Here is a 25,711-nt window from a genome sequence, read left to right as displayed (position 1 = left end):
TTACCCTTTGAAGAGTTTAATCTTAAATATTTAGCAACACCTCAACTACTATAATTATGTGACAGACTCACTTTAGGTTATTAGGCACTGGAAAAAATTCAATTTTTAAGGAAAACCATCAAGCCAACTTTTATACAAAAACCTTACTGTGGTATTTGCAATACACAATTTTATATATTTTAGACAAATACACTTGAAATTTCTTGAACATTACATGAACTTCGAAGGGACATTTTAGCAGGCTATTATTTTGTGTAACAAAATTTAAACATGTATATTATGATTTAAATAGAATTTTCATTTGCAGACATCCAAAGAACATCTCAGCTACAATCACAATTTCCCATTTATTTTTCTGATACACGATCAATTAAATATAGTATGTTAGTTTTACAAAGAATGAATGTTTACAGTACATGGTAATTTGGGTATTGTAATTACTTCTTTCCCTTTTCTTCCACTTAACAAAATTTGACTTACATATTTTTCTTTAAAAGCCAGTCCACCTAGAATTAAAAATTCTTAAACTTTAGGGCTAGATCAATATAGTTTTAAGTAGGAAAAAACTCATGATAAAATTGTATTGTTAATAAGAATTGATTTTCAAGTAAGAGGGCTATAGAGGTTTTTGTATAAGATCCAGGTGGAAGTAGTTGGTTTATTTAGAAGAAAGTTTGAAAAATAAAAATGCAGAACTGTGTGTAAAGTGTACCATATGTGTCAAAAAGCAGAGGAGAAAAAGCAGAGCATGCAAAATATGATTAATAAAATTTCTTTCATAATTGGGTATTAAATGAAAGAATATTTCATTGCACGTTGTATGCTCAGCTCTCTGCACATAATGGACACCTAAATTCCTAAATACCTAAATTCCTAAATACTGAACACGGTGCTTGCTGGCACTCAATGACTTCAGAAATAGATTTAATCAAAGATGTCTCTCACAGTCCTGGCTAAAAAATTAGGTTCTTGGACCATTAAATGAATTATAATTTTTCTAACCTATTACCTAACATACTTACTGTAAATGATTTAAAAATGCCAATTGGAAAGCAAGAAGATAAAATACATTTCACATGTTAGATGGAGAAATCTTTATGTATACCAATATGCAAACTCCTTTAGCCTATCAAATCTAAATTCCTAATTATCAAATATGTTGACAATCTAAATTAACAGCCTATATAACCTCTTCTTGTAGTCTTTATACTTGCAAGGTAAAAAGTTTGCTTGAAAATTACCTAAAGTGATGACACTTCTTCCTATTTATGGTTAAACTGCTAACAACACATGATTCATTTGGTAAAAATTTTTGATATATTTTGATTTATGTTTTGATTTCTTGACTAGTATAATTCTATATAGACATGTGTCAACTGCCATATTTCCATAGCTCCTGAAATATAAAACTAAGAAAATGAGTTTCACAAATAATTATACTATATTTAGAATACTATAACATGATAGTATTTCAAAATACTGGTCATTTTGTGTGCTTTATGGCACAGAAATGGACTCAGTAAATACCAATGGTAACAATATATTAATGACTTTTTAAAATATCTCAATCGCAAAGTAGTTTGTCTATTTATTATAATGAAGCAGTTCCTTGCTTAAGCTGAACTGCACAAAAAGAAGAAAAGTATAGCAGCTGCTTAAAAGTAGGCCAGATTACTGCCCGTCAAAGTAAAATGAGGAAAAGGTGAATAATTCCTTCAACAGTGACTGCTGTTTTCAACTTTGTCCACTGGCATGCTAAATAATAGAATTAATGTCTGTAAACTTTTCATCTGGACTTCGGCAATTAATGAGTATCAGGAAGTATGGGGGCAGGGGTATAACACATATTTTATGGGTATGTTCTGGCTCTCTAAATGTGATTAAGTTCCCAGAAGGGTAGGCAAAAGCAATTATTTGTAGCAAACACCATCATTAGAATTTCCATACAGGAAGAAAATGTAGAATATGACTGTGGGAAAAAGGCAGAAATTAAGGGGGGGAAAGACGAAGAATTGTGCAAATTTAAAAGTGCTACACGTATTGCTATACTAATCAGGACATATATTCTTGCCACAATAAGCTGATAAGCACATAAAATTCACTCAATGTGGAGCTGAGGCCAGTCTGCAAACTGTTTATTACTAATCCGTGATGAAACAAGGAAGGTGTACCAAAACTGGAAATTGTGTCACCAGCACACAGTTTCGATCAACTGACTTTTTTCATAGCATTTTTTTTTCCTTAAGGAAGCAGTACAGTGATTTGTATTCACAAATTTATGACTGGTATCAATTTGCAAATATGCTACACTGGGTAGCACTGGTATAAAACAATGCCTAATGGAATGAGCCATATTTAAAATGTTACATATAACACCCTTTTATTTACTCCAAGTTGATTAAGTTCTGAAATTTATAATCTTGGTTATATTCTCTAACTTTGCAACACTTAAAGTGTATCTGTCACATGGACAACACAATATATCAATGGGTTATTAGGCTTTTCACATACAAACATCTATGGGCAGTTAATTCTCAAATAACTATTAATATGTTCTGAATTTAGACTACATGTTAACTCTAACCAGGACCTCATGTAAATTAAGCAATAAATTTTGGGTATTTTCATCAGTCTTTTTCAGCAACTCCAAAATCCTTGTATGATACTTACTGAAGATTTTTGCATCATTCCTTGAGGGACTTTGATCAAGCAATGATTCAGGCACATTCACCATGTGGAAAATAAATATTCTGTAAAATCAATACATAGCTGATGAACACATAAAGCAATAAAATCCAGTAAAAATAAAAAAAGGTTCCAGAATATGTGTTCCACTTTAATTAAATATATAAGTTCAAATAAGGGGCATTCCTTCTTCTATGGGGAAAATTTGTTGCAGCATGTAGCACTTCTTTCTATTAGAAAGTTCAGTAGTTCTTTCTAATATAAAGTTGTTTTTTTTTTTTTAAAGCTGCTTTCAATAGCAACTGTTTTCTGAAGAGACCAAAATTGAAGAGCGTATATTCAGAGTAACTGAAAGAATATACCATATTTAAAGTTTTTAATTTCAATTCTTTTTTACTTTCCTTAGAAGTTATTTTCAAGTATTACAGTCCTGATTTCACATAGCACAGAGGTATTCAAGTGACTTCCAGCATGAAACTGCTAAGTGGATTTACAAATATTTTGGAGGTAGAAACTGACAGTGATAGTGGATGGGTATGTTAGTATTTCCATTTTCTTAATCGGGTGTATCCCAGCGCTCAAATAGTATCTAGTACATAGTAGGTGCTCAAAGAATTGTGGAGTAATTGAGGAAAAGGAGGAAGAGGAGTTTATGATGACTACCTTATATGATAGTTCAAACTGAGTGTGGGTGCACTTACATGTACAGTTCATCTATGACAAAGGAGCCAAGAGTATACAGTGGAGTAAGAAAAGATTCTTTAACAAAAAGTGCTGGGAAAACTGGAAAGCCACATGTAAAAACTTGAAACCAGACCACCCACTCACTCACACACACACACACACACACACACACACGAACTCAAAATGGATCAAAGACTTGGATGGATCAAAGACCTGAAACCATAAAATACATAGCAGAAGACTTCATGACATTGGCTTCAGGGATTTTTTGATGGTAAAAGAAAGGGGAAAAAAAGCAAAAGCAAAAAGGACACAAAAAACTAAAAAGCTTCTATAATACAAAAGAAACTACTGTTACAATGAAAAGATACCCTACTGAAAGAGAGAAAATATTTATACATCATACATATAATAAGGGACTAATATCTAAGATTTACAAAGAATTCATTCAACTCAGCAAAAAAGAAAATAAATTAGCCCAAATTAAAAAATGGGCAGAAGATCTAAATAGATACTTCTTAAAGAAAGACATACAAATGACCAACAGTCACATGAAAATATATTCAATGTCACTTATCATCAGGGAAATGTAAATGAAAACCACAAATGAAGTATCACCTCATACTCATGAGAATGCTCTGTATCAAAAAGACCAGAAACGACAAGTGTTGGTGAAGGTGTGGACAAAAAGGAACCCTTGTGCACTGTTAGTGTAAATGTAGACTGGTCCAGTCCCTATGGCAAACACTTTGGAAGTTCCTCAAAATATTTCAAATAGATTTACCACATGATTCAGCAACTCGCCACCTTGATCTTTATCCAAAAAATTGCAAAATCACTAATCTTAGGGTATATATGAGCTCCTATGCTTATTGCAGCATTATTTGCAATAACTAATTTATGGAAAAAACCTAAGTGCCCAATGACAAGTGAGTGGATAAAGATGTGTGCACATGCACACATGGGCGCGCGCGCGCACACACACACACACACACACACACACACACACACACACACACCCCTCCCCACAAGCCAGCAATAGAGAGATGAGATCTTGACACTTTCGACAACATGGATGAACCTGGAGGGGATTATGTTGTGAAATAAGTAAGAAGGAGAAAAAGAACTAAGGTGGAGTCACTTATTTGTGGAATACAGAGAAACAAAACAAAGGAACAAACTAAACTAAATTAAAAAAAAAACTTCTAGAAATATGACTGCAGGGTTGAGGCTACAAAGGGGGAAGGTGGGAGGTGGGACACAAAGTGGAGAAGAGACCCAATCATGTATAGTGGAGGATTATGGGTGCTCTGCTGGTGGGTATGGCTGGTAACATACACCAAAAGAGGTGTGAACCTATTCCCCTAAATCATATACAGTGTTGTAAACCTGTATTATTATTATTATTATTATCTCAATTTTATAAAGTTACCAAAAAGGAAAGCTTAGCAGAAGAGTGATATTAAAACATACATGCAAAAAAATGCTTGTGAGTTAACTTTATTTGGAAGAATATGTGGCACAAGAAGATGGTCCAGAAAATAAATTCTTTGGAAAAACCAACACAGGGGCAATAATAAAGGGAGGGAATGAGGAAGAAATGGGAGATTCTAGAAGGAACAGTCAAGGAAGCTGAATAAAAACTAGGAGCATTCTGTCCCAGAAACCAAGACAGGTCAATTTTAGGAAGAAAATGCTGATTAACACTATCAAATTCATCTAAAATGCTGATTAATTTGCTATTAAAAACAGCTGAGGCATCTGGTGATTACAACAAGTAGGATGTTAGCAAACCTAGATTTGATGACTCCACTTTAGCTTTGTTATGAAGGGAAGGGAAAGGCATAAAGGATCAAAATAAATAGGTATATGGAACAAGAGATGATTTATTTGAAATCTTGTACATGTGTACAAAACATTGCACAAAAATATTACATGACTGTGTCAACCTCTGCTTCCTTTCCCTCCACTCAAACCATCCTTCTTCTTGCCACTTGTCCCCCAACAAATGCTTCATTACCAGCCAGGTGTAAATCCTAGCAAATTTTGCTCCCTACTGGCTAATTTTACACAAATGTATGTACATATACAAACATACATATAGATTTTTCAAACACAGCTCATTTTACAGAAGTGAAATATTTGGATTACTCATCTTGATTTTTCTAACTCAACAATATCTTATGAAAAATCTCTTTAAGTAAACTCTAAGACATAAAACTCTACTGATAGCTATAATTTTTTCTATTACTACTGAAAACAGTGCTGTTATAATAAACATGAGATAGTCCCAAAAGTATGACTGCCTCACAGCTTTAAGAATGTTTTTATAATGGCAAATTGTGAACTTACATAAAAGTAGACAGTATGTTATATCAAACCCCTATGAAGCATCACTCAGCTCCAACAGTCATCTATCTTTAGCCAATCCATACTTCTAATCACCTTACTCCCATATCACTCTGAAGTACACCCTATTTACCCTATCTTTAATCCACAAATACTTTAGTATGCATCCCTAAAGGACAAAAGCTCTTGTTCCCTACTGCCAGACTTTTTTTCAAAAAGACTGCAACAATTTATATACATCTCACCTTTTCCTTCTCCTATTAGGTAATCACTTTTGTAAGCTGTGGTTTATGCTTCCATTATTTATTTGTACAATATGTAAAAACCTATGCTTATAGAAATATTTCTTTAAATCCTTAACGTCTACAGTTATTTATCTCTTACCTTACAGATGAATAATACCTTGGTCAGGTACAGTATTCTTATATTGTACTTCTTTTCTCTTAGTAGTCTATATGGTCCATTGTTACAGTTAGAAATTCACCACCAGTTTGACAGTACTTCCTTACATCTAGAACTAAAGAATTTTACCAATATATGTATGAGGGGTATGTGTGTCTGTTTTTATTTCTCCATCTGTAGTTCAATGAGCTTTGTAAATGACAGCTCAGGCTTTAAGAAAAAATTCTTTGTTTACACTATTACTATCTTCCCACCTGTTTCTTTTTTTCCCTTTTAAATTAGTGTAAATAACTATTATTCACATGTTAGATATGTCATTCCCTACATCTTTTATTTTTCCTTTCAAGGTATTTTCTTTTTGTTATTTTAGCTCCATGTTTAGAGGATTTATTTTACTTGATTTTCTAGTCTAGTAATTTAAATCCCACAGTGATCGGTCACAGTTGTTTGTATAATAATGTTATTAGCTTCAAAACATCTCTGTGTTCGTTTTATCTGAATTTTATTAAGTGCTTATTTTTGTTGTTGAAGTTATCTGCTTCCTCTAGTAGCTTTTTTGTTTAGCTAGGTTAACATTCTATCTGTCCAAACTGGTTGTTCTTCTGTTTCTAGTATCCCTGAAGGGTTACTAAACTTTCATCATTAGCTCACTGCATCAACCCAATGTTAGGGTAGCTCCAGAGGTAGGTCTCTTGAAGTGGTAGAAGGTAAAGTGGCCTTCACCCCTGTGGCACCACAAGGAAGCCTCCCAGTTGCTCGAGTCTAAGGTCTCATAGTTTCCCAGCCTTTGTGATGGAAGAACTCAGTCTACAGGTTTAGTTATTCCTTGGACTTGTGGGGGTTAGAGAATGCTGGCATAATCCCTAGGGCCCCCAATTCAACAAATATTTATTGAGCAAAGCTTATGTATCAAATACTTAAGGAGTTTACATTTACTGGAGGCTAAAGAGGTGAAAATAGATACTAAAGGAAAAGTTTCCACCTTTATAATTTTGCCCAGTTTTAACTTTCTTCATTAATACTACCTCTAACACAAGTTAGAAAAATAAAAAATATTAAATACTATATAGCCTTTATCTAGATTTGCCTATTGTTAAAATTTTACCCTCTTGCATTATAATTCACATTCTTTATGTATGTGTGTATGCATATATACACATTTTTCCCCCTTGAACTAATGAGGGTAAGTTATATACACCATGGTTGTTTACTTTTATTTACTTCAATATTTTCTAAAAAGTAAGCATTTCCTAAGATATAAGGATACTCTCGTCACCACAGCACACTTAATGTTCATTAAGTCACATCAAACATTAACCTACTGTCCATATTACTTATTAAATGAACTAATAGTAATATTCTTTATAAAAATTTTCCTGTCTGGTACAGGACCAGTCCAGGAGCAGGTAATGGCTTTATTTATCATCTTTTTAGATAGTGGGAACATTTCTTGACACTGACATTTCTTAAACTTTCGTGGCATTGGCTTTTTTTTTTTTTTTTTAATAGAACACCCCTTATCATTATGCATTCTCAGTCAGAATGCTATAAAACTGATGTTATTCCTTTCTCAGGATTGCATAATCTGGAGATACATGATATGCATATACCTCTTTTAAACATGTTAATTTGCGGCATAAAGTTCAGGTGTTGCTGGATTTCTCTATTATATATCTTTGGGATTATCCCTCCTCCTCCTCTCTTGTAATGTGAAAAGGCCATGTAAATATCCTGCTCCTATTCAAAACCCATGCTCCTACTTATCTGCCACCAGTGATTCTTGCCTAATCAACTTTACTATGAATGGCGCAAACTATAAATGATCAGGTAGGGCTGGGAATTGTCTAGGAAGGGGCATAAGGAACTTCTGGAGTGATGAGGATACACTGTGTCTGGGTACAGTTAGATTATACAGGTCTGTGCATATCTCAAAACTTACAGAATATTATACTAAGGAATTCCACAAATGAAATAGTTAAAAAAAAAAAAAGGACACAAAAATTGAATTCTAGGTAATGAAATGAATGCTAAAGTACTTAGGAATGTCTTAACTTACTTTGACATGCATCAAAAAATAAGAAGCACTGATGGCTAGATAGATACTTGAATGATGTAAAAAAGGAAATAGAGCAAAAAGTTAACAACTGTAAAATACAGTTGGGTACAGGGGGTTCACTGTACAGTTTACTGAGCTTTGCTATATGTTTGAACATAGTAAAATATTGGGATTTAAAAAACTTACAGTGTAGTGTAAGTGATTATGTTATAATGAGCACAAATAGCCACTGTGTGATTATAATTTGGGGTAATTTTCCCATGCCAACACATACTTGTGTTTAGAAAGTGCCATATATCAAAGTTATGCATGTCAAGTGAAGATGGAAAACCTTCAGATGGCTAAAGATGATTTTGGTGATGATGAAAAACAGAGGTCAAAATACATGTGAAGTTTTAAAAAACCTTTCATAAGATAGTAGGAAAAATCAGTATTTCTCAATCTGATTTCAAATGTGTATACTTATATTAACACTTTATTTATTTATTTTGTTAAGATTTATTTATTTATTTATACTTGCATACATACATACATACATACATACATACATACATACATACATACAAGTACTGGGTACAGTCAGAAGCGCAGGAGGGTGAGAGGATTCACCAGAGCCAGAGCGGGGAACAGAACAGGCAGATTGACGAAGCACAATGCTGAGGGGAGCAATGGGTGCGGCAGAAGAGGTCTGCACACCATGTGGGACCCTCGCCGGTGGCCGGGGATTGAACTGGCGCTGCAAAGGCTGCAGGCAGCTTCGAAGCCCAGCACTCAACCGCTGCGCCACCAGGGAGGCCCTTAACAGATACTTTAAGTATCTGTCTTAAAACTGTAAATAGTTTATTCAAAAAGGCTACAAAAACCTTTTATTTTTTATTCTTGAAGGAAAATGCAGATTACCTTATGTTTAATATATAGTAAGTAAATTTAATATATAATAAGTAAATACCATCCAATTAGAAGACTTCACAAACATTTTAAATGTCAATGTAAGATGCATAATACTTTGAAATGCATTTCTCTGCCAGGTTTTGGGCATTTAGGTCAGGCTAATTTTTCATTAAAAACCCACTACGATTAACACCTTTACATACACACACTGTGAGCATTTCTGATTATGTCTTTATGAATTTTTCATACATACTAACAAATTGCTTTTCAGAAAGCACTCTCAATAACAGTGCATGATGCCAGTTTCACCACAAGCTTATCAACAACTGAATATCATTAATTTTTTAAAAAATCAATTTAACAGATTTTTTATTAGGCACTTCTGTATATTAGGCACGGTGTTACACTGGAGATCTTAGTGTGTATGAGATCTGTATTCTGTTACAGCTTGAGAAAAATCTTTTATATTTGTGGTTCTATCCATTACTTACTTTTCAATGTTTACGAACTTCCATTCATTTTTTCTTAATAGATCTGCAGTAGGTTCATCTATCTAGTTCATCTCGTCAGAGAAGCAACTTGTTTAATTTTGCTATTTTGTTCCCTAATTCAATTAATTCTGCTTTTTATTAATTCTTGTTTCTCTTTTTGGATCTGTTTTTCTTCTTTCTAATTGCCTTAGTACACTAATTTTCATTCCTTACTGAGTTTTTATGATGATAGGTATGAACTTTTATAACAAACCTCTGCCCTCATCATGTATATACTATGGTTTTGTATACACTATCTGCAATTTTGAGGTTTTCTAATAAAGGATTGTATTTGCTTGAAAAATTGTTAGAGTTGTCAGTAAGTACTGTTTTATTCAACTTTGCTTTATATTTCTAACAACTCTTATTTTACATATGTTGACAGTGTTATCTGGTGTTTCCAAGAACAATAAAATTTTATCTTCACTTTGTATTGTGCCCTTTTATTATCACAAAATCCTTTATTGCCATTATACATTTGGCTTTAACTTTTGCCTAATGCTAATACTCTTACTTTTTTTAATTAAAAAAATCTAAATTAAAAAAAAAAACAACTCCTCCCTAATACTTTAATTATTGCTTTTTTGTCTTCAAAAGCATTCTTGAATTGGTATTGTTCTATATCATGGAACATGTAACCTCTCACTTTTAAAAGCTGTACCTTTCATTGCCATTTTCCCTCTCTAAAAGTTGTTAGTATAAGTTGGTATTTAAATTCCAAATTATTACTTGTTTTATTTTTCCCATTTAAATGAACTGATATTTACAGTCAATTTGACAATATTTTAAAGTACTTAAGATATCTTTGTAGTTGTGCTCATTGACAAATCTTTTCTTATTCTATGACCTCCTAATTCTTTTGTTCATAATTTGGTAACATCTCTGACTCAGCTGGAGTACAATTATAATTAATTTCTATTTCTGTTCAACAAAGTAATTAGGATATTATTCTTAGAAGGTGTGTTCTTTCATTTGTTTTACTATGTGAAAGACAATTTAGCTATATTATACGAAAGTAAAAGGTAATTCAAAACTATAAGATGTACTTGTATTGCCTCTTAGCAATGGTTGAGATTAAATGAGCAGGGGTTTTGGCTTTTTCTCTCTTACATATAGTAAGTACTACAAAAGTAGTACTACTTAATTGTTCGTAGGAATTATTTTAAGATTTTTGTCAGGCTATGGCCAGTTATAAGACTTACTAAATTCTTTTATACTGATTTTTGCATGAAACATGGTGAGCCTATCTAATCTGTATATAAAAAACTTTCTTCAACATAGGAAAGTATTTTTCATTATGTTTCTAATTGTCATTTTAACTTTGAGTAAGCAAATGTTCACTGAAATACTCTTTTGGAGTTTTCCTTTTTAAAATTGTGTTTGTAAAACCGTGCCTCTACCTTGTAATAATCACCAGAGTTCAACTACCTAAATTACAAAAGTAAAGATGCAAAGATGATTAACACCAGGAATATACAGAAGAATATTAATTAGTAGCTCTCTCTAATGAATAAGAGAATGAAAAGAAGTCAGCATAGCAATGGTGGTTAACTATGAATGAGATGTTCTGCACTAGGCTTGAATGTAATATCAGCAATTTGGGGGGTGAAGAAACATCAAAGAAAACAGGGCAATGGTATTGTAATTCCATTTTCACTGAGGACATATAGCAAACACCTAAGGTTACTAAATTTACTATTCCTAATAGATATCTGGAATTATTCTAAGGTATGCAAACATTTTATGTACTATAAAGTAGAAGTAGAATGTTTTTAAATTGTTTTTTAACTCTAAATAACATGGTAAAAAACAGACGAATTTGTATTATCAGAAACAAACCTGTGTAACTCTCTTCATCATCAGATAAGGGCACCTCTCTTTTTAGTAGCAATTCCAACTCTTCTGTTTCTGCTACATCCACTGGACGCTCCCCATGTTTGTTAGCTTGGAATGGATTTCCACCATGACGAAGTAACAGTTTCACTATCTGTTAATAGTAAACAGATTACAGCATTTCAACCATACTCTTGATAACAATGATAACATCCTTCTACCTCATCTACTGTCTCCACTCTTCAAGTCTATTCTAAATCATGATTACTCACTTCAAGTGCCATTTTAACTGCCTACTCCCTCCACCTGATGACCTTATCCATGACAAAGAAATTTCTTCCTTAAAATTTAAGCTGGCTTATTGCAGTGCTAACTCCATTAATTTTCTTATTGTTTCATCATACATTAAATACCATGTGCCTCTTAGCAAGAACTGCTCCAAATTCTGCAGATAAATCAATGAACAATACTAACAAGTTCCCTGGCCTCTTGGAATGTATATTCCAGGAGTTTGAAAAGAAGCATTTCCATTTTGTTCAAAAATAGTATCACTACCGACGTTCCTACTCTTATTCTTTTCTAAGTCTCCCGAGAATTTATACTATTATTAACTGACACAGATTTCCTTAGAACTAATGAAGCTTAAACTTCAAGGACCTCATTTTCATGAACTCCTTATAAAACCCTCTATCTAATTTTGCATTCATCATTTAAAAATGTTTCTTAAAGCTGATTATAGAACTGAGGTTACCAGAGCAGAAGAGGGAACAGGGAGAGCATGATGGACTATGGTAGTAGACTATAGGTCTCTTGGTGATGGGTGTGACGTGGTAACACCACCTGAGTGGGGAGATCCTATGCCTCTAATATACAAATGATATAAACCAATGTTACCTCAATAAAAATAAAAAATAAATCAGAAAAAAATAAGTGTTTTTAAAGAAGCCCTCATTTCTCCCATCAAACTATGAAAGCTCCAGGCTCCACAAAACCAGGATCTGCCCAGTCAATGATGATTTCAATCCTTTTGTATTTTTATTCTCTTCCTTTCTCTATTTTAAAATTTATGTTGAATGACTCCTTTTTAGAAGCCAATATGTCCATTCAAGTTTCTTTTACCTTAAAATAATGGTAATAAAAAAATGAAAAGGAAAAAGAAGCTGCCTAAACTTACATTTCCCTTCCTCTAGCTTAATCTCTCTGCCTTCCTTCACAGTCAGGTTCCTGAAAAGATGTTTACCCTTACAACCTTGTTGTCTTCAACTGGCCCTTCATTCCCTTACCTTCAAAATCCCTAGGCTCTGTCCTATACCACTGTGTCTCATGCTCTAGTCTAGAATGGAAATCCTACCCACTGTGACTGAATGTGATGACAATGATATAATCCACTCATTCATTTTCATTCTGTTGTTTGCTCTCTTTCTCAACCGTTTTTCTTGAGCTCCAAATCCAAATATTCACTGGATACATCCAACTGAATATACTTGTATTTCAATACAATAGCTGAAACCAAAAGGTCTGAAATGGAGTACACAAACTTGCATCCTTATCTTATATCTATTTCCATTCTTAGTGACTGCACCAAAATATACCAAGTCACTTAAGTCAGAAAGTTGGGAGTCATACTCACTCTTGGTTTTTTTTTTTTTTTTTTGATTGATTGATTGATTTATACATACATACATACATACATACATACAAGCACTGGGTACAGTCAGAAGCACAGGAGGGTGAGAGGATTCACCAGAGCCAGAGCGTGGAACAGAACAGGCAAGACTGTCAAAGCACACTGCTGAGGGGAGCAGAGGGCGAGACAGGAGAGGTCTGAATGCCATGTGGGACCCTGGCTGGTGGCCGGGGGATCGAATCGGCGCTGCAGAGGTTACGGGCAGCTTTGCAGCCCAGCGCTCAACCACTGCGCCGCCATGGAGGCCCACTCACTCTTGTTTTTAACTCATACTCTACAACACATAGGTGGCCATGTGCTATTAATTCTGCTTTCTTACTATCTCTTGTTTTGTTCAATTTTCATTGACATTACTACGTACTATTATATGCAAACCTATAACGTAACTTATTAACACATTTCATTGCTTATTCTAGACCATAAACTTTATATGGGATCAATTTTTGTTTGTTTTTTTATTCCAAATACATAATCTATGATATTTTCTGGCACTTACAAAATACACAGCTTTTAAAAGAAACAATATTAAACAAGATGCTGTAATTAGGAATTTCCAACAAATTACAATAATTAAGAATATGAAGCTATCCACAGCCACTGCACATGAGCTCGATCCCCGGCCAGGAAGCAACCCACATAGCACAACAGACCTTTCCTGACTCGCCCGCTGTTCCCCTCAGCAGTGTACTTCGGTCAATCTGCCTATTCTGTTCCCCACTGCTTCTGGTGAATACTCTTACCCCCTGCACCTCTGGCCTGTGCCCCAGTTCTTGTATGCATAATCAAGAAAATCTTTAAAAAAAAATGAAGATTCACAATGAATTAAATAATGAAAAATTCATACCAGACTACGGAAGAATAAATTATCAATGCAGAAAATCTAAAATGTAAGAATGTATATAAAAACACAAATTACTTATTTCTGTTCATATTTTATTCTTTTTTTAAAATCAAATTATACATGCTTATGATTTTAAAAGATCAACTCACTTTTCAAAACTACTGGTAAAGAACAATTGTCCCTGAGCTCCTAAACTTACGCATAAGTAACAGACTTAGCTTGTTGCTTCTGTACTTCTCACTTTTAAGGGAAATGTGGATTCAGCTCTCACCAACTATCATTTCCCTTCTCCCCATATACATACATTTCTGTTCCTCCTCATTTTCCAACACAGTTATATAATGTTCTTGAGGCAGTCAGTATTAATATAAATGTTGAGCAAAGTAGTACACAATGACTAAATTTCCATTCTTCTACTTTATTTTCCCCAATGGAGTTAATTACCTTAATTTTCCTTTAGTTCACTTTTCTACATAGTCATTCTTAATTCATCTGGTATTCTGCTACAAATATAGATTATCTCCAACTTAATATAGTATCATATTATCTTTTTTTTTTTGCTCTTAAGAGACTCCTCTCTCCAAGCCCTCTAATTTGCTTTACAATAACTAGTTGCTCTCTAGATGTGCTTCCCAGTTGTTGTTGGTTTTTCCCTTTATCTGATCTTTCCAGAAATACCCTTCCCTTACTTTTATGTTGGATTCTTTACACTTCCTCTCCTGGTTTACTTCCTCATTTTATTGAATCAACAACTTCAGGGGATTCCTGAGAAGTAGCAAATATTTTGAGAATTTTACAGTCAGAAAATACCTTTATCCTATCCTTCCCTTGATTATGTTTATATGCAGAATATCCTATCCTCCCCTCGATTATGTTTATATGTAGGATAATTTTCCCTTTAATTCTGAAACCATCACGTATCTTCTAGCTTCTAGTACTGTTACTGAAAATTCCAATGCCATTCTGTTCTAATGCTTATAAAAAAATTATTTTTTAGGTCTCCAATCTGATTTTTTACCTTTATATGCAAATTACTCCCCCCCCCCAATAAGCTTGAGGACATTCTTTGCCCCATTATTCAGAAATTCAAGGATATTGCATCTTGGACTTTTTTGTTTAAATATCCATTGCACTGAGCATTCAACTGTGCTTTCAATCTGAAAATCTGTTTCCTTTAGTTTTGGGAAAATTTCTGAAATGATTTATTTGATAATGTCCACATTTTCACTTTCTATATTTTAAGAACCCTTGCTAAAGACACTGGATATCCTGAATTAAACTTTCTGCTCATTTCTCTTCCTTCATTTCTCATCTCTCCCATCTCAGTCATTGGGAGATATCCTCAACTTTATTTTCAGCTCCCAATACCTCAATTTTTATCTATGACATTATTAATTTCCAAAAGTTTTTTTTAAAAAAATCCTTGTTTAATGCATTGAGTTCTTGGTTTCATAGCAACAATAATCTCTTTTATCTCTTAAGAGAAGATAATGTTTTTTTCTGAAGTTCCTCTTAGTTCCTCTATGTTTCTGAGTTCCTTTTGTTTTAGCACTTTGTTTTGTTTTGTTTTGGTTTTTTTTTGGGGGGGTCTTTGACTTCCATATTAGAAACTTCTCAAATGGCAGGTGTTCTCTAGTTGTCCACTTAAGTAATGCAGTAAAAGGTTTACTGAAAGTTTTGTAGGCATGGATAGGATTTACTGAAAGATGAATCCATGGTAGTGTGGTATTGCAGGATTTCATTAGAACTTTCACCTTTCAACTTGTACCTAGAAACTAAAGTTATACTGTCAGCACTTTGGTTGTTGCAAGAAGGCTCACTGTTCAATATGTCTTATTTTACTTACACTTATTCTAGGAAATAAATCAATATCATCTGCCAGGATGGGAGAGGCAGTCACATGGTTGTGCAGGGCTATAAAGGGGATATGCAAGGGTCAAAAAGATTCTGTGATCCAATTCTTTTGTTTTCAAATCCATCTGAACAGGTACTTCCAGTAGCAACTAGTGTCATCAGTTGCTGAGTTTTAGTTTCTCTGTAGTTCTGTGTTAGAGTGATTTTGATTTCAATATTCTTGCATTTTCTAAATCAAGAAATGGTAAATTTGACCTGTGGGCCAAATCTTGCCTGTGAACTAACAGTTTACATATTTTTGTAAAATGACTGCACAGGAAAAGTACAGAGGAGGAGAGAGGAAGAGGGAATCTTCACAGAAAAAGTTTGTGAAATTCTGTTCTAGGTCAATAACCACTCATTCTTCTAATTTCTACCTCCCTAAAATACTGATTTCTTTGTGGTTGTGTCCTTTAAAAAAATCTCCTTTTACTGTCATTTTAGGGATTTGAGAAAGTAGTGAAAATCTTTAGTGATTATAAATACACCTGAACTAAAAGTCATAGTATGTACCATTTGGGGGCTTAATTCCCTAGGTTAGAGTCCCAGAATGAGAAAACAGATTAAAGGCTCTTGATACTGCTACAAGTTTTCTACTACTATGAGTATATAATCAGCAAGTATTTATTACATATGAGGCAGCTAGGACTCTTGGTTTGTGAAAAATCCTAACCTAAATAATTAATACTTCACACATGATCATAATATGAAAAGTATACTAAAAGGGACTTAAAGTGAGTCTAAGTTGCTTAAAACACAGCGGGCAACAAATTAAGGTAGGTTGAAAATAATGAGACGAAAAGAATATAGAGAAAAATAGCATATTATGAATAAAACTGTTTCAAAAATGTGTATCATGAAGTACTAAACACAAGAGGTAGGTAAAGGACACAGTTCTTAGTATGCTCTGTTAATCCTCCCTTACTCTAAATAACTTAGACCAGGTTATGGCATTGTTGACTTTCTGTTTCTCCCACCTACAAATGCTGCATGGATGGTTGAATTTATCATGAGTATTACTGAGGGAAAGAAATTCAATTATTTGAGAGAGACTCATGATATACAGAGATATACACAAATAATAGATCTGGTGACTCTCATTTCCCTCCTCCTCCTTAGGCACAAGCAACAAGAAGAAACAAGCTCTCAACAGAAGAAAATAGCTCTCAATAACTCTGAATTGTGACTCCTACTAGCTTAGGCATGCTGGTAGGAGGAAAAGCAAAGGTCTCTTGAAAACAGCATGCCAGTCTTCCTCTGGAAAGAGACTAGAAATAGTATGTGAGTGCCTCTAAGTATATGAGCCCAAAGGTCAGCTTCTAGAAATATTTTGCAGCTATGTGCATATTTAGAAACTTGTACTCATAGAAACATGTCTTAGCCACAAAACATAATTCTTTAAAATTATAGTTAGGAGCCAGAAAATCTTTATGTATCACATGTAAAGGAAAACCATCTCTGATAAATGATGTATCTATACTGCTTTATAAAAGGGCAAAAAGCACAGTATTTAAATTCAGTGGAAAGGGAAATGTACCCTACATATTGTCAGGTCTTCTGGATTATGTCTTTGGTATTATGCATTCTTAGTCAGTCATTTATTCATTCTTCCATCCATCTTACACTTGTACCTATACATGCATCCAGGCAGAATTTATTGGTGCTTCTGTGTGACAAGCAGGACTCAGTAACAGAAAACAATACAAAAAGCCTACAAACCTAGTACTCACAGTGGAGTGCAGGAAACAGACAAGTATTATCAGTAAAAAAATAATGTAGTAAATTTACTCATACAGGTATATACAAATTGCCATGGAAGCAAAAAGGACTAGTCTAATGGTAAGAAAAGACCAGTTTAAGAGAAGTTAGACTTTTCTTCAAAATCAGAAACTCTTTGAGAATCATGAAAAGTACATTACTGAAAAATGTAAATTAGAAAAAAACACTTTCAGTTTACAAATTTTAATTTCTAAAACATTTGGATAAACTTGAAAAATTGAAATGTACAGGTGTTATCAATTTTTTTTAAAGATTTATTTTTATTTATTTATGTATATAAGACCTGGAGTCCAGGCCAGAGGTGCGGGGAAGGTGTGTGTGTGAGAGGACTCACCAGAGACAAAGTGGGGAACAGAACAGATGGAGCTACTGAAATACACTGCTGAGGAGATCAGGGGGTGAGACAAGAGAGATCTGCTGCACATCTGGGTTATCTCCCTGGTCAGGGGTCAAACTTATGCTGCAGCAGCTGATGACAGCTGGATAACATGAGACTTAAACCCCTGTGCCACCAGGGAGGCCCATATCTATCTTTTCCGTCTGACATTCCTATAACATTTCAGATTTTAAGGTCTGTTAATATGCAATTTTTCCCCCTTCAAAATGTCCTCTTTAGATTGGTATTATTACATAATTAATGAAGATATGGAAGTTCAAAGGAGAGAAGTAACTTGTTCAAGATCATACAGTGGCCAGAATTAAATTCATATTTATCATAACTTTAATTTTAATTTTCTTCTTTTTGTTTTTTTAAAGATTTATTTATAGAAGAACTGGGGTACAGGCCAGATGCATGAGAAGGTGAGAGAATTCACCAGAGACAAAGCGGGAACAGAACAGGCAGATTGACTTAGGTACACTGCTGAGGAGAGCAGCGGGAGAGACAGGAGAGGTCTGCTTCGCCATGTAGGATTCTCGCCGGCCGGCCGGGATCGAACCCACGCTGCAGAGACTGCGACAGCTTCACAGTGCGGCACTCAACCGCCTGCGCCACCAGGGAGGCCCTTAATTTTCTTAACTAAAGTGAAATGCTTTTAAAAGACAGGCAGAGTGACACTAAAATTTTTACTGTTAGTAAAATATACTTTATTACATCTAGTTTTCTGACAGTAAAATGAATTGAAATAAAAATTTTAGCAACCTATATAACCAATTTTCTCATTAAATAGATTTTATGAAAGTTAAAGCTCAGCATTAATAGCAATTAACAGTTAGAAGACAGAAAAAAGAAAATAAAAAATACAAATGAGGGCCTCCCTGGTGGTCAACGGGTTAAGTCTCAAAGCTACCATGGCAACAGCCCTCCCATGCTATGGCAAAGCTACCTAAGTTCAATCCCTGCCCAGGGAGCTAACCTACATGGCACAGCAGACCTCTTCCATTTAGCCCACTGCTCCCCTTAGCAGTGTAACTTCAGTGGATCTGCCTGTTCTGCTCCCCAATCCATCTCTGGTGAATCCTCTCACCCCCCTCAACTCTGGCCTACGCCCCAGTTCTTCTAAGCAAAAAAACAAAAACAAAAACCCCTTACAATAAAGGAATAATTCTTTAAAAAATAAAATATAGGTGAGCTAATCAGGCAATGAGCGAATAGGACATGAGAGCATATGACCAAAAAGTGAATTACTCCACTTCGAATTTATCTTTTGAAAATGTGCATTATTACATTTTCTATCATACTTACATCTCTGTGCCCACTACTAGCAGAATCATGTAGTGGAGTGTCATCATCTAGTCCTTGTGTGTTAACATCTGCTCCAGCTGCTATAAGTATCTTAGCAACATCATAATATCCAACATTGCAAGCTTCATGCAGTGGGGTCCAACCTAAAGTAAAAATATTAATTTAACATGATTCACTTGTACTAGTTCAACATACATGCTTTTCATACACATAATTACATAGCATATCAATTCTAATTGCTCATAATGTAGAAGGAAAAGCAGAGCCAAAGCAGCTACTAGAAATAGCTAAGTATCAATTTTAAAAAAAGCTCTTTTATATTTTTCCACTGGGACTAAATGATTTCACAAAAATATTAAACATTTAAGCTTATCTAATAAATATAATCTTGTAGTAATTTACAATTATCTGAGCTACAAAAAAGGAATTTTAAAAGGAGGCAAATATTAATAAGCTTGTAAGGGGTCTTTCAGTAAAGAAAATCCCATGTTTTAAGAGGTTTCATCTGTTAAGCTGAGACAATCTTTTCTGAACTTAGCATTTATTTTAACTGAAATAACTTTACCACTTTAAAGTTACGTTTAGAATAAAAAAAGTTACATACACATGAAAAAAATTAAAAAAATAAAATGAAAAACAGAAAATAAGCATTACACATAACCCCACCATCCAAATATAATAATTTAAGGACTCTACATATTTATACTTTTAAAACAAAACCAAGATTATTTAAACTGCTTTTTCTACTTACTACAGTAAAAATAATTCTCCCTATTATTATACTTTTCTACAACCTAGCACTGCACTGACTGAATACACAATAATTTATTTAAAAGTGCTTCTATTATTGGCTGTTTAAATTATTTCTAACTTTTATTTTATTATTTTTTTTAAGATTTATTTATTTATGCATACAAGAACAAGGGTGTAAGCCAGAGGTGCGGGTGGTGAGAGGATTCACCAGAGAGAATAGGGAGCAGAACAGACAGATCTACTGAAACACACTGGTGAGGGGAGCAGCGAGTGAAGCAGGCGAGGTCTGCTGCACCATGTGGGTTAGCTCCCTGGTTGGCCAGGGATGGAACTCGTGCTACAGTGGCTGGCGATGGCTTGATAGCGCTGTCTTTAACCCCAGGGATACCAGGAAGGCCTCTATTTCTAATTTTTAAACATAGGAAACAATGTTGCAACAAACACAATTAAATTTTTATGCAATCCATGTTTAAATATTTAAGTTCTTAAAGGTGGAGATTTAGATCGAAGGGAAAGTATATTTTTTGGGTTTCTAACAGTTTTTCTCTAGAATAGATGCCATTCATTTTGTCTCAACCTTTAAAGTAGATCCGCTCTTTCCTCCACTCGCACCTAATAAATTAATTCTACATGTTATTGTAATATGGCTAAATGTTAAAATAAAACAAAAACAAAATTTGGTAATAAGAAAATATAGGAGTATAGTGTTATAACACAGAGGCATATGTCTTCCTAAATACTAAATAAAGAACTCATAAATCTCGATACACTAATAATGATGACATAAAAATTTAAAATTTTAGCATAACAGACACTAAGGAATATTCAAATATGGCCAGATAGTAAAAATATTTACATATTTGATAGAGAATTAAAACCTACACAAAACAAAGTCCTTTTAAATAATACTAGTACCCAACCATAAGAAAAATGGGCAAAGGACTATCTAGGAAGTCATACAATACATATAAATTTATAATACGCACAAGAAATATTCACTGTCATTAAAGATTGAGGAAATCTAAATTAAAATAAGATTTTTTTTTCATTTGTCAGATTGTTAGTAATTAATAATATCCAGTTTCAGTGATGATATGAAAAGGGATCTTTTATAGTGCAAACTGATGAATTTTGGGGAGAGGGGTCATATGTTTGTATTATAAAAAATTTCAGATATCCATTTCCTTTGATTTAGCATTTTTCCTCCATTGAAATACTTCCCTAAGTATACAAATACACAAATATTTCTACTAGAGTGTCCACTGAAGTACTGTCTGTGGAATCTCTAGTATACAACATTATGTAGCTCTTTTTTTTTTTTTTTAAGATTTATTTATTTATTTATACAAGCACTGGGTACAGTCAGAAGTGCGGGAGGGTGAGAGAATTCACCAAAGCCAGAGCGGGGAGCAGAATAGGCAGACTGACGAAATACACTGCTGAGGGGAGCAGCAGGCACGGCAGGAGAGGTCTGAGCACCATGTGGGACCCTTGCCAGCCAGCCGGGGATTGAACCGGTGCTGCAGAGGCTGTGGGCAGCTTTGCAGCTCAGCGCTCAACCGCTGCGCCACTGGGTAGGCCCTATGCAGCTCTTAAAATGAACTAGAACTACCAAATGCACTATAAGACATTAAATGAAAAAGACAGGTTACAAAACTATAGACAGATATATATATAGTTATCTCACTATTCTAGAAAGCCTATATATAAATAAATGTTCACAGTATATATGTCAACAAAAATGCACAGAAAGTATAGCTTCCAAATTGTTAATAATAATTTGATGGAAAAGGAAAAAACTGGGGGGGACGGGGAATGGATGGATAGTGTCATATATAAAATTAAAGGGAATGTCTATATTGTTTCCTGCATGTTCACTGATCGAATTCTTTAAAGTAATAACATACCGGGCAAGGTACTAGAGTAATACAATGAAACAATGCTACCACTCTTATATTTCTCATTTTCAAGTTAATGAATGTTCTTGGAAAGACTTATAAATTTGACAGCATTATACTGGGATCATGCTCAGCAAAATAAGCCAGAAAGAAAAAGAAAAATACCGGATGGTCTCTCTCATAGCAGGAATCTAGAAAACCTAAATAAGGGACCAGGAAAAAGAGTAACTAAAAGAAAGAAAAAATCAAAATCAACAAACAACTATGAACCGGAGACACACTATGGAGGGACAGGGGCGGGGAAAGGAAGGATTGAGGTCAAAATAAGGGGGCTGCAATTGTATGGGGAATATAAAAATAAAATAATTTTTTCTGTTTTCTATGCAAAAATGAGTCATGACTTTTCCAACAACCTAATATAACTCAAATTCACCTAGAATCGAAACTAAATTGTGTAAAGAATTATTTAGTAGCATGTCAATTATACTAGAAGTTTTGTATTTTAAAATATGAGTAATTATTGACAAGAAATTAAAACAAAGATCAGATTTGCATGTACATCTCCAAAAACAGTTTCGTAATCAAGTACACTTTTAAAGGTTTTTCAATTCAGCAAAGGAATACAGAATGTAGATTAAATTATAACCAAACTTTTAGTTTCTGCATGTTTGTGATTACAAATTTTACCTGCAAAATCTTTCACATTCACATTTGCTCCTAAACTTATTAATTCTTTGACTTGTTTCACATCTCCTCGAATAGCTGCCATGTGTAAAGGAGTTTCACCACGTTCATTTCTTTTGTTAACTTTATCTTTCTGTCGAGATGAAGAACTAGGAGTCTTCTTTTGGGATGGTGTTGTTTGTGATGGATGATTTGGTGTGGAATCTATAAGAAAGAAAACAGTTAACAAAAGATCTAGGTTAACTGCTTTGTACATTCATTTAATGGTTTTTAGAGGGAACCAATCAAAGTGCATGACAGATTAAAAAAACTGTATAATATATACTCAATAGAATACTACTAAGCTATTAAAATAGGTAAGACGGTACCTTTTGGGACAAATTGGATGGTCTATGATGTAATTATTGAAGTGAAAATAATCAGGGAAAACAGATACAGGATAGTTTAACACATTTATAGAAATAGAAGTAACCCCAAAACATACACTGACAATGCACAGCTAAAACAGTTCTTAGACTCTGGCAAAAATACACTGGTTACCAGAGGGGAGAGGAGGAGGAGGATGGTAGGAAGGAACAAGGGAAGGAAGGGCATCGGCACAGGAAGTTTTGTAGAGAGTGAAATATGGGTACATATGTAAGTATAAAAATATAACCTGAAAGTTAATAGATATGTACATGACAAAAAATATATATAAAGGTCTTAAGAGGTAACATTAATTTCATGGAATGGAGAATATTTTCTCACCCTAACAAACCAAAACTTGATATGGATGATAGTTAATTTCACCCAAACACGTGGAGTTATCAAATACTGTATAATTTAGAAAAAAATGTTTTATTCTGTCAATATAAAAAACTGGCTTAAAATGATAAAGAAGTATAAAATACACACCCTAAAAATGTTTACTCAATGAACACTCTTCTAATAGATGGTAAAAAAAAAGGGGGGGGTTCCATGGCATGTTATGTTTGTTATTCTAACAATGAGACAAAGTGACATTACGGGTAAAGTTCATACCTCTGACTCATAAAACACTGGAGTTGTATTCTGATATTAAGTGCAAATTAAAGTCATGGATGATTCTGATATGGAAACATCCAAAAGAAATAAGGACTGTCTGGAAAAAAGATTTTATTAAAAAGGAAAAAACTGTGCCTTGCTTTGGTTCTCACCTTTTGATTTTTGCTCCAGTTACTATATCAAAAACAAAGAAGATAAACTAGATGACACCCAAAGTCCCCTCCTTCCCATTTGAGAATTACTGGTAGAAACACACACACACACACACACACCACACACCCACACACCCTCATTTCTTCTTTTTAAGATTTATTTTTTTATACAAGAGCTAGGGTATAGGCCAGAGGCATGGGAGGGTGAGATAATTCACCAGAGACAAAGTGGGGAACAGAAAACGCACACGGACTGAAAGCACTGCTGAGGGGAGCAACAGGCGAGACAGGAGAGGTCTGCTGCGCCATGTGAGTATCTCCCTGGCCAGTAGGGAATCGAACCAGTACTACAGAGGCTATGGACAGCTTCACAGTGCTGTGCTCAACCGGCTGAGCCACTGATGAGGCCCCACTCTCATTTCTTAATCAATTAAGGATTAAAGAGGTGTATATTGTTAACAATTCAGTTTGAGGATTTACAACTATTTTAAAGAAACAACTGCTCTAAGAGAAAAAGTCCAGAGAGTAATTTTCTAGCATTATATAATAATTGTTTTGCAAAATGACATTATAGAGTGTCAGTGAAATATTATTCTTTCCTCAATAAGAAAAAAGTTTAAGATTTACACTGTCTGGGTTTTAAAATATGCTGTTCTAGTAACAGTTTCATTCTTATGCATTTCTAGACTGTACATTCCATGGAATAAGGAACTTATCTATTCTATTCATCACTGTATCTTGACTATTTAGAACAATTCTTGGTACATGCTGGGACTTAAGCAACATTTATTGAATGAATAGATTTTATTATCAATAAATTTTATTATCAACTTTTATCAATTACCTTTATAAGAAAATTAGCTTAAACTTCTTAAAAACAAAAGAAGCATTTTTTAATTCACACAACTTGCAAGGAATTAATTCACACAAAATAAAAATAGTATTATCTGATATGGTAATAAGAGCAACATAAAAAATATGGAATATTAAGTAAGCAATGAATAAAGCAATGAACCATAAACTCCAGGAAAAAACAGCTTGATGCTTCAAGTTTTCCATTCTAGTTGTATATATTAATATAAAAGTTGAAAAAATGAAAAGAACTACAAAACAATATTACAGCACAATCCTATTTATATTTAAAAGCAAACTACACTGGAAGACATGTGTTTTCATGTTTATGGCTAGAAAATTTCTGGAAGAAACTCTTAATAGTGGTTGCCTCTCAAGGGGAGACGTCAGCAGAGATGAGGGAAGACTTTACCTTTTTACCTCTTTATATTAATTCTTCAATTTATTTTAAGAAGAATAGAGGTTTATGGCAAATAAAAATCAGTTTTAAGATATAGAAGTCTTCCCATGTAAGCATTAAATGACTCAAAGTCAAGATTTTACAGAAACACTCAAAGTTTTAACATGTTGAATGTCTTTGAGTAAATAGTGGCAAAGTGGCAGAATAACCAAAACATTTTATACTTTTAAAAAGCAGTAAGCCCTAACATGCTTTTATCAGTGAAAGATTAGATACAGTCATACTTTAACGGGAAGTGTGATACATAGAAACTTATGAATTTTACCACGCTGTCTCCATTTTTAAAGAAGAGTTAATTAATACAGGGAAAGTTCACTAGAAAAATTGTCTTTTTCAAGGCATTTCAACAGGATTTCTGATGTTACCCAGTTTATCTAAAGATTTGTATTCAGAGCCAAAAGAATTTTTTCTCTAGACAAACATGATTTATTTTCTTGCATCAGTTAATGAGAACTATATAACCTAAATCTTTTTTCTTTTGTGTTGTTAGATGCCAGAATACAGAGATAAAATCAATGCTTAATAGTAATAACTATCTTAGCCCAGCTGTCTCCATTTTATTTATTTTTAACTTT

At 33.9% G+C, this 25,711-nt stretch overlaps 1 protein-coding gene across 8 annotated transcripts in view; it reads right to left on the bottom strand.

Annotated features, from left to right (window-relative positions):
- Nucleotides 1–25,711, bottom strand: part of ANKRD12 (ankyrin repeat domain 12) — a 102,160-nt gene that overhangs the window by 31,257 nt on the left and 45,192 nt on the right. For 7 of the 8 annotated variants that reach the window (XM_037508834.2, XM_054694207.1, XM_054694208.1 and 4 more), the window contains 3 exons: nucleotides 22,653–22,853; nucleotides 19,315–19,457; nucleotides 11,437–11,584 (listed from right to left, as the gene is read on the bottom strand). In XM_037508834.2, coding sequence (XP_037364731.1) covers nucleotides 11,437–11,584; nucleotides 19,315–19,457; nucleotides 22,653–22,853 — 492 coding nt within the window. Of the gene's footprint in view, nucleotides 1–2,670; nucleotides 2,751–11,436; nucleotides 11,585–19,314; nucleotides 19,458–22,652; nucleotides 22,854–25,711 lie in introns of those variants that run through there. The other variant, XM_054694209.1, reaches the window with a different exon arrangement.

This window comes from Talpa occidentalis, unplaced genomic scaffold (assembly GCF_014898055.3).
Source record: "Talpa occidentalis isolate TD23 unplaced genomic scaffold, MPIMG_talOcc4v2.1 talOcc4.13, whole genome shotgun sequence".
NCBI lineage: Eukaryota > Metazoa > Chordata > Mammalia > Eulipotyphla > Talpidae > Talpa > Talpa occidentalis.
This window is presented reverse-complemented; position numbering and strand designations above follow the sequence as displayed.